Source organism: Brachyhypopomus gauderio, unplaced genomic scaffold (assembly GCF_052324685.1).
Source record: "Brachyhypopomus gauderio isolate BG-103 unplaced genomic scaffold, BGAUD_0.2 sc742, whole genome shotgun sequence".
NCBI lineage: Eukaryota > Metazoa > Chordata > Actinopteri > Gymnotiformes > Hypopomidae > Brachyhypopomus > Brachyhypopomus gauderio.
Window position 1 is genome coordinate 7,400 of NW_027507562.1, and position 10,101 is coordinate 17,500.

Genomic DNA, 10,101 nt, shown 5'->3' on the forward strand with positions numbered 1-10,101 from the left:
AAACTTTGTTGTGATGCGGGCGCACACACACACACACACACACACACACACACACACACACACACACACACAAACATGACTGAAATAAGCCTTCTCAGCTCAGATGTGCCAGTAAACAACTAGGGATTATTAAGTAGAGGTCAAGTGGAATCAATTCATTCAGTTTTGCAGCATGAATGTAGAAAACACCACCATGTGCTCCTTTACACTCTCTCGCTTTCTCTCTCTCTCTGTGTCTCCTTGCATCTCTCTCTCTCTCTCTCTCTCTCCTCTCTCTGTGGAGTGGGTAATTAGCCATCCTCTATTATAGGTGTCTCTGCATGATGCCTGTGTGATTGTTTATGAGAATATGACTGAGACAGCAGGCTGCTTAATGCACCGAGACTTGTGTGAGCTCAGCTTGGGCAAACAGCAGCGGGGACGAGAGAGCCTGACGGTGCAGCTCCGCCAGAGAGACTACAGCCCCCCTCCACTTTAACAGCCCCTATAAACCTGGGGGGGGGGCGCTGTGTGTGCATGAATGACTGAGCATGGTGCAGTTTAAGAGTGAGTGTGCAGGAGCCCAGCTGTCACTCAGCACACAGCACGCAGAGAGAGAGAGAGAGAGAGAGTGAGAGAGAGAGAGAGAGAGGGATATGACGAATCCAGGTGTTAAGTGGTATAGCGCTGGCATCAGTGTAGCGCTGTAACAGTAGCACGTCAGTGTGACCACGTCCTCATAGTGATGCGGTGGCTGTTTACTGTCACAAACACGGAGGCAGATAAGGAGAAGTGGAAGAAAACAAAAAAGACAGAAAGAAAGCAGACAGAGGAGCTCAGAAGAAGAGAAGAAGAGGATAGAGGTGTGAGCCATGTGAGTAAAGTTAGCCAGGCTGTTGCTCTCTCTCTCTCTCTCTCTCTCTCTCTCTCTCTCTCTCTCTCTCTCTCTCTCTCTCTCTCTTTCCTCCATCTTTTTCTTTCTCTCCTTCTTTCTTTCGTGTTGTCACAAGTGAATAAACGCGGCGCTGTGAGTCTGTGGGAGCAAGCAGTAATCACCAAAGACAACAGGCCTGTTGGAGAGGAGGATCGATCGGCAGCACAAACCACTGAACACCACACACACACACACACACACACACACACACACACACACACACACACACACACACACACACACACACACACACACACTAATCACACACACTTCTCTCTCTGCTGCACTCTGGATCCTGCTCTTTTAGAGGAGTCTGTCTGTGCGTATGTGTGTGTGTGTGTGTGTGTTTCCACTCCTGGATCCTCTGTGGATAAGTGTGTGTTCTGCTATCTGAAAGAAAAGTGGTGTGTGTAGGTGCTAGGTTTAGGCCAGATGGACCAGCTAACGCAGGAACACAGAAGAGGTCAGAAGGCTTGAATGATGAAGTCTCTGCCTGTGTGTTTATCCAATTTCACAGCAACTTGACGAATCGGGCAAGAGACAGAAACTTTTCACACGGCCCCTTTCTGTAATGAAACTACGGCGAGCGCTGTGTTATTATGTGATCTGTTATGAGCTCACGAGGCTTTTGGATTCTATAAATCTAACCGCCCTCCACTCTCAACATGGTGTATATCTGAGCATGTATAAAAAACTAGATATTAAACGCATGACCATGTGTGTGTTAGTGTGTGTGTGTGTGTGTGTGTGTTAGTGTGGTGTGTGTGTGTGTGTGTGTGGCCCTGTCTAAGTTGTGCTCTGCTCTTATCTGAGCTGGATCAGAGCTGGCGTGGTGCCAGCCCTGGTCCTGGTGCCAGGCACGGTCTTATCTCCACCCTGGCATGCTTCTCCTGGCTGTGCTCTCCTCCTCCATCTAAGATTTACTCCCTGTGTAAACACACATTACCGCCCAGACGCCCTCCGCCTGGCCCCCAGTGACACTCACACCAGCGGGGGGAAGCGTGGTCGCGTGTCACGACCCAGACTCAGGGGGCAGAGCAGGACAGGAGGCCACCGCATGGGGAGTGGACCGTGTGGGGGAGAGGGGAGGGGGGGAGAGGGGAGGGGTCAGGACACAGGGGAGCTCCAGCAGTGGGGCCTGCCAGCGTGCTGCCTGAACACACTTCTGTTGGAGGGGACAATGGTGTTAAACACGTAGGAACCACCATCCAGCTTCCAGATGTAAATACACACCCCCACCCTGGCAGACACAGACAAAGACAGAAAACGACAGACCCACTAATAGTTTCAGACAGACTCAAGCACCTAAGACCTACGGGGGTCCCGGGAGGAGGGATCTTAAGGGTGGAGCGAGTGTCGGGTGGAGTCGGAGCTGCTTGAGTATGTACGACGCTGCACGGCGCTGATCCCCCCCCAGCGAACCCGGCCCGATTCAGTGACATACTACAAAGCGTCTGGCCACGAGCAGCCGCCTCTCCGGCCGAGCCTACGTTCCCAGGCGGGTTCCCGGGGATCCGTCTCGGATCAGCCGTAACTCGCCGGCTTCCGAGCGCTCCTGAGCCGGGGTCCCCGAGGGTTCCTTTATTTCTCAGGCATGAGCCTCTCCGCGCACGCCACTTTCAAAGGCACGGCTAAGAGCTCGGGCTTTGTCCTAGTCATTTCCTGCCATTAGCGAGGATTTCACAAGCCCTGACTTACCGTGCGGGTCTCCAGCGACCTGTACAGCCTACTTAGCTCATTAGCTTCATGTTCGGAGCTGTGCGCGTTCGAAATGGAAGGTGAGGCCCTCTCGAAACAGCAGGAAACAAGAAGGACGCCACAACAAACAGGAAGTGGAGAAAAGAGCGAAGTTTGAGATAGTGTGATGCACGAGTTTACAAGCTCATTAGTGCTTCTGGATTCTGTGTGTTTAGCTGCCATTAGTTGGGCAAACCTCACACTACACTGATGCAAAGACCTGGGTTGTAGTAAGTGATCTTAACACACTCATATGCACAAAAACACTGAGCCAATACATCGTTCTTCTTGGCAGTGCCCTTGCATCCACGTGTGTGTGTGTGTGTGTGTGTGTGTGTGTGTGTGTGTGTGTGTGTGTGTGTGTGTGTGTGTGTGTGTGTGTGTGAAATTCATACTGTTAATGTTTGAATGATCTCTGCAGTAGTAGTGGCCTTAGTACGATCCCACAGTGGACGGTTAGGTGAACCTGCGTACTTTCTCTGTATGAACTAGAAATCTACCGTTTCCCTGTTTGTGGGTTGGTGGGTTCATCCGGTTCCAGTCATGGTTCAGCACGAGAGCTGGTCACTTGGTTCTCCTGGGTTCAGACACGAGGGTGAGGGGGCCTGGTCTCTCGCTCCACTGCCCAAGACTAAGACTGACACACGGATGCGTGTCGGAGTGTCCAGAGCCAGACTGGCGGGGCAGGCTGAGGTGGAATCGTGGCTGAAGATTTCACACATGTGGAGAGAACCATGTGTGAAAGTCGGGTTCACTTTGAAATGAAAAGCACCCAAACAGGGGCCTCCTTCACCTCCGTAGAATCTGCCATCCCAGCTGTGTGTGTGTGTGTGTGTGAACATTTCTACCCATCTATAAAAGTGATATAAAGGGGGTATCAATCCCCTGGGCATGAGCCCCCTCTCCCGCTCCATGTTGGCTGATGCGTGGATTAAAGAGGCCTCATCTGAACCTGCATCGCCCACATCACTCACAAACAGTCAAGACTCTCTACAGCCAGGCTGACCACGCTTACACGGACATGCTCAGTCCTGCTCCCTCTCCTCCAGCTCCGCTTGTTACTCACACACACACACACACACACACACACACACACACACACACACACACACACACACACACACACACACACACACACACACATGCATTAGAAGATGATTTAGAGGCATGAAGCAGCATGGTATGTGCAGCAGTTGTGTGTGTGTGTGTGTGTGTGTGTGTGTGTGTGTGTGTGTGTGTGTGTGTGTGTGTGTGTGTGTGTGTGTGTGTGTGTGTGTAAGTGCGGGAACAGCAGCAGTGCCCCAGGGAGAAGGGTGCTGGGTCGGATTCTCTTCTCCAGCGGGAGAGAGATAAATAAAAACACCAGAGTCTGGCCTGAGATCAGGGCTTCAGACGTCAGCGCAGGGCTGGTGCACACACACTGGTGCACACACACTGGCTTGGCTCCACTAGAAACGCACATCCTGACAAAATTTATACGCAGGTTTACCGGGGACGGCTAATGGAGGATAAATCAACCTGTGTGTGCATGTGTGCGCCAGCGTTTGTCCAACACAAATCCACTCCTTTTTTAAATCTGTGCCGGCACACGAGCTGACACCTTTAGCTCAGAACCTCCCCTGCACACCACACACACACACACACACACACACACACACACACACACAGAGTGCATTATGGTGGAGTATTTCTTAGGGTGCGTTCCTCTTCTCTGAGTGATGTTTTAAAAACATGTGCAGATAATGTGTTCGAGTCTGTCCCTCTCAATAGAGCAGCAGATAAAGCAGGAGGGCCATGAAAGGCCCCGGCTGACCTGCACACGGTGGAGGAGTCTTCCATTCCTGCAGCCGCACAAAGAGCCCTGCCAGCCATTAGACGGCAGGGCCCGCGCGCCACGCCAGGCTTTTAAGAGGCGTGCAGGGTTCGCACCGCAGTCGTGCACCATGCCGCCTTTCACAGGCCCGCTGTGAAGAGAGGGACAGTCTATTGACCCAGTATTTCATTTAAATGGAACTGAGAGAGCAGAATAGGACAGGAAAAAATGACCCCAAACAGAAAACAATAACAACAACAACAATTATAATAATAATAACAATAATTATGGTAATGAAAAAAGATCTTTTACATAATTTTTTAAGAGCATCATTAAAAAGATGATCTAATGTTAATGACGATATGTAGATATATTGACAAGTTCCATTTCTCCATCTTCTGGAGTGGAATGAGGGGTGGTGTGTTTTACCTCCAGTAATCCCATTAAAGTCTGACAGACTAAAGCACTTAAACGACAATCTTCACAGAGCACCAGGAGTGAGTGGGAGCGAGTGTCTGACAGCTCACGTACTCGTGACCACGAACAGGCCAGCCAAGGTTCAGGTCCTTCCCCTGAGACACCAAAGGTAACGCTACCTGGTGAGGGTGCGGGTAGTTCTGATGACACAAGCTTCATTAGTGATCCAAAACCGAGGCCATCGGAGATGTTCTCTGGGGTAATCACCATAGGCAACCCAGAGCGAAGCCATCAGAGATGTTCTCTGGGGTTATCGCCATGTGGTGGTGGCGTTAACGCTCAACAGGTGTGTTGGGGGCATTACAAGGAAGGGAGTTTGGAGAAGCTGCCACGCTAAAGGCCCTTGAGTATTTTAAACAGACGTCACGGCGGCACCTAGGGCCTGTGCCAGGACCCGTCTCCACTCCTCACTGTGACGTCTGGACACCTCGGGTCTCCCGTTTGTTCCCTCCGCGGCGAGCGAGGCAGCGGACCAAGCGAGGCGGGTTCCGTGCACTCTGGACAGCGGCCGCTCCTCTTCTGACGTGTCAGAACTGGGCAGCGTCTCCCCACAGGAGGGAAAACGACCTGTCACATCCATACAACGCGCCAAACATCAGGAGAGACGGGCAGGGAGAGGGGGAAGAGGAGTGAGGAGGAGAGAGAGGCGCTCGGGGCCTGTGGGGTGTGTGATCTGTGGAGCGATGAGAGCGAGTTCCTCCCTCTAGGTGACAGTGTGTGATGGGAGAGAGAGTGCACCTCGCCTCTCCGCTGCCGTGTTTCCGGCTGCCTCTAATTAACCCCGCGCTGATCGCCTCGAGGAGGCCTGTGTGCTAATTAGACATGAGGAAGACATGAGTGATGCCGCGGGCTGGGGGCACACACGGCCGCCCTGATCCTGACAGAGGTGGAGAGGCGCGAACATGCCTGCTATTGTGACTTGGCCTGTGGAAGACTGCCTTCAGCTCAGCAGGTGACGGTTAGCAGCCCTGACACCCTAATGACACTCCCTCCCTCCCTCCCTCCCTCCCTCCCTCCCTCCCTCCCTCGCTCTGTCTCTCTCTTTCTCTCTCTCCCCCTCCCTCTCCTTTGCTCTCCCTCTCTCTCTCTCTCTCTCTCTCTCTCTTCCACACAGCCATATGGATGACATTCTCATCACCCATCATGCCGTGAGGGTCTGTAGTGTATAACACGCTGTTAGCATCATGCCACGGCTACACTGCAGTTGTTCATGCTGTCACAATTAAACCTGTCGCAGCTAGGCAAGATCATAACAGTGTGGGTATCATAACTGTGTGTGTGTGTGTGTGTGTGTGTGTGTGTGTGTGGTGATGGGAGTTTGTGCTGGTGTTATGAAGAGCCTTTCAGCATGTCAATGCTGTTCCCACTGCTCAACTATTCCCTTTGAGATTGGTCTTTAAAAAGTGATGAGTCTGTGTGTACGAATGGGAGGAGTGAGAGAGAGAGGGAGAGAGAGAGAGAATGATAGAGAGGGAGAGAAAGAGGGAGGGGGAGAAAGGGAGGGGGAGAAAGAGGTAACGAGAGAGAGGGCGAGAGAGAGAGAAAACAAGAGAGGGGTGAGAGATAAAAGCAGAGAGGGGTAGGGAGAGAGAGTGAGACAGAGAGAGGGGAGAGGAAGGGAGAGAGAGAGAGAGAGAGGGAGAGAGGGAGAGAGGGGAGAGAGGGAGAGAGAAGCATGTTTTTGTGTATGTGTGCTATCAAAGTTTAACACAGTGCGTCCTCCCTTTCATGGTCTTAGTGGAGCAGTGGAGGGGGTCCAGTCCATCTTTCACCAGAGTGACTTAATGGTGCTCTGAGATCTCCTCTCCGGAAGCTTCTGTCCTGGCCGAGGGCACCCCTGAATAAACGTGGTCGCTGTCTTTTTGTTTTACATGATGTGAGCGCTGTCCGACACAAATGGCCTCGGAGGTGTACACCAAACAGCCATTTGTGCCTTCCTCAGGCCTGTGGGACTGAAGCTGGCTGGGGCGTGGTTACAGAGAGAGAGAGAGAGAGAGAGAGAGACTATAAAGAAATGAGTGACTGGTGTTTAATAGCTCTTGAGTGCAGGAATGCTGTGTTTGGGTTTTTTCCCCCCTGGACTTGCCGTAGCCCCTTCCTGTATGCTGGCGAGCCTTTTCACTTTAGCACAGCTCAGTGTAGGCCTCCTCCATGGCTGCATACATCTCCCAGAAGCCCCTGAGTGAACAGGAAGTGGATGTGCGGTGGGTGACCGTAGGCAAATGTGACCCAGTTGCAGCTTCCCAGGCCTGTGAATAGTTCCAGCACGAGGGGTCACGCTGCACCAGAGGAAAACAAAGAGGATGGTGTGAGGGGGGCGGAGCTTCAGTCCAGCCTCCTCCACCTCCTCCACCTCCTCCACCTCCTCCGTTCCCATGTCATTACACGGAGTGGCAGGGGAAGGTGTTTGATTACACAAATGGAAACATTAATTCCCGCTGAATTAAATTAACAAACCGTTTCTATCTTAATCTCTCCATGTCAAGCAGAAGAATGCACACTTAATACTGTGTTATTTGTCATATGGAGCCCCCCTCCTTAACACACACACACACACACACACACACACACACACACACACACACACACACACACACACACACACACACACACCCTCCCAAACACACACAAACACCCACCCACCCACACACACACACACACTCTCTCTCTCTCTCTTAGCAGCTGGCACAGACTAAGTGTTTTCCGCAGTCTCTGCCCTGCCATTTGTTTCTCGGCAAAACACAGCAATAACTCATTTGTTTGGGCATGATACCATGTCTCTGTAACAATAAACATCAGCGGGCCCCACACTCCAAATGCATACATCAAACCGGAGAGCTTGGCACTGTGTGGTCTCCCAGCACACGAGAGTAAGCCTGCGCATTCTGATTATATATTTATTACAATTTTAGTGGTCAAAGATGGAAACGTTCCCATTATAAAACAAATAAAATATGGCCATGATAGTTCTAGAGTAAAAACTGCACAGAGAGGGGCATGAACTGGACCTGGGCCAAGAACATGAGTGCTTAACTGTTCTAATCAATACAGTGTCTCTTGATCCGGTAATTCAGGGCCGGAACCTCAGGATGAGTACGTGGGAACAGTCAGAGCTGGCCAGGTTGGGCAGTGCCACACTAACAGGAGTCCCCCCGCCTGGTGGCCATACTGACAGTGAACGCTGTAGCACGAGGCCTGAGTTTGGGACACAGTCAAACACAACCCAACTGTGGTCGTGAGTTTGGGACACAGTCAAACACAGCCCAACTGTGGTCGTGAGTTTGGGACACAGTCAAACACAGCCCAACTGTGGTCGTGAGTTTGGGACACAGTCAAACACAACCCAACTGTGGTCGTGAGTTTGGGACACAGTCAAACACAACCCAACTGTGGTCGTGAGTTTGGGACACAGTCAAACACAGCCCAACTGTGGTCGTGAGTTTGGGACACAGTCAAACACAACCCAACTGTGGTCGTGAGTTTGGGACACAGTCAAACACAACCCAACTGTGGTCGTGAGTTTGGGACACAGTCAAACACAACCCAACTGTGGTCGTGAGTTTGGGACACAGTCAAACACAACCCAACTGTGGTCGTGAGTTTGGGACACAGTCAAACACAACCCAACTGTGGTCGTGAGTTTGGGACACAGTCAAACACAACCCAACTGTGGTCGTGAGTTTGGGACACAGTCAAACACAGCCCAACTGTGGTCGTGAGTTTGGGACACAGTCAAACACAGCCCAACTGTGGTCGTGAATTTGGGACACAGTCAAACACAGCCCAACTGTGGTCGTGAGTTTGGGACACAGTCAAACACAACCCAACTGTGGTCGTGAGTTTGGGACACAGTCAAACACAGCCCAACTGTGGTCGTGAGTTTGGGACACAGTCAAACACAACCCAACTGTAGCCGTGAGTTTGGGACTCAGTCAAACACAGCCCAACTGTGGTCGTGAGTTTGGGACACAGTCAAACACAGCCCAACTGTGGTCGTGAGTTTGGGACACAGTCAGAGGTGTCAATTCCAGGTTCAGAAAGTAAAAGTCCTCACCAGGATTTTGCTCAGGCTTCCTGGATTGTGTTGATTCCACTAATTTTACCTGGATTGCACTAATTAGAAAATCTAGCAAGCTTGAGCAAAATCCTGGTGAGGACTTTTACTTTCTGAACCTGGAGTTGACACCTCTGGGCACAAACACAGCGCAAATGGCACTGGCACACCTCTGAGAAACAACTGTGTCTCATACTATATGATAGTATGGCAGTCTTGCGTGCTTAGAGTGACTGCAATGCAGGTGCAAGGTTAGCTAGCAGAAGAGGAATGTGTGTGTGTGTGTGTGTGTGTGTTTGTGTTTGTGTGTGTGTGTGTGTGTGTGTTACTGCTTAGCCCATGACCTATACACACAAAAATGCCCCTTGTATCTGTGGGCCAAAGCAGCATGGGAGTTTCGAACTCAGTGCCCAGTGAGAGTGGAGCAGGGTGGGAGGAGTTACGAACTCGGTGCCCATTAAGTGTGGAGCAGGGTGGGAGGAGTTACAAACTCAGTTCCCAATGAGAGTGGAGAAAGTTAGGAGGAGTTACAACCCAGTGACCAGTAAAAGTGGAGCAGGGTGGGAGGAGTTACGAACTCAGTTCCCAATGAGAGTGGAGAAGGTTAGGAGGAGTTACAACCCAGTGACCAGTAAAAGTGGAGCAGGGTGGGAGGAGTTACAAACTCAGTTCCCAATGAGATTGGAGAAGGTTAGGAGGAGTTACAACCCAGTGACCAGTAAAAGTGGAGCTGGGTGGGAGGAGTTATGATCTCAGTACCCAATGAGAGTGGAGCAGGGTGGAGGAGGACAGTGCATGTAGGCAATCAGTCCTGTAACATAACACAGAGTCAGCAACCCTCCTCTACTGCTTTTAAAGATGAACACGCAAGGTCCAGGGGTCAGTAGGTCAGGGGTCAAAGGGTATTCCCAAATCCCACCAGAGCCAGTTGCCAGTCTAGCAATCCCGGGAAACTGTTTTTCTATGGACTTTGATGCATGTGGTGGACTCCTTCATTATGCTTCTGAGGTGCTTTCCCAGAGGGTCTGAGCATTACCCTGGCAGACCTCTCCAGACAGACCTGTTCAGACAGACCTCTCCAGATAGACCTCTCCAGACAGACCTGTT

The 10,101-nt window shown here is 51.3% G+C and overlaps 1 protein-coding gene across 1 annotated transcript in view; it reads left to right on the forward strand.

The window, feature by feature from the left end:
- Positions 1 to 2,684: 2,684 nt before the first annotated feature.
- Positions 2,685 to 10,101, forward strand: part of LOC143507793 (zinc finger protein basonuclin-2-like) — a 22,749-nt gene continuing 15,332 nt past the window's right edge. Inside the window, 3 exon segments of the mRNA XM_076996600.1 lie at positions 2,685 to 2,691; positions 4,421 to 4,609; positions 5,825 to 5,892. Coding sequence (XP_076852715.1) covers positions 2,685 to 2,691; positions 4,421 to 4,609; positions 5,825 to 5,892 — 264 coding nt within the window.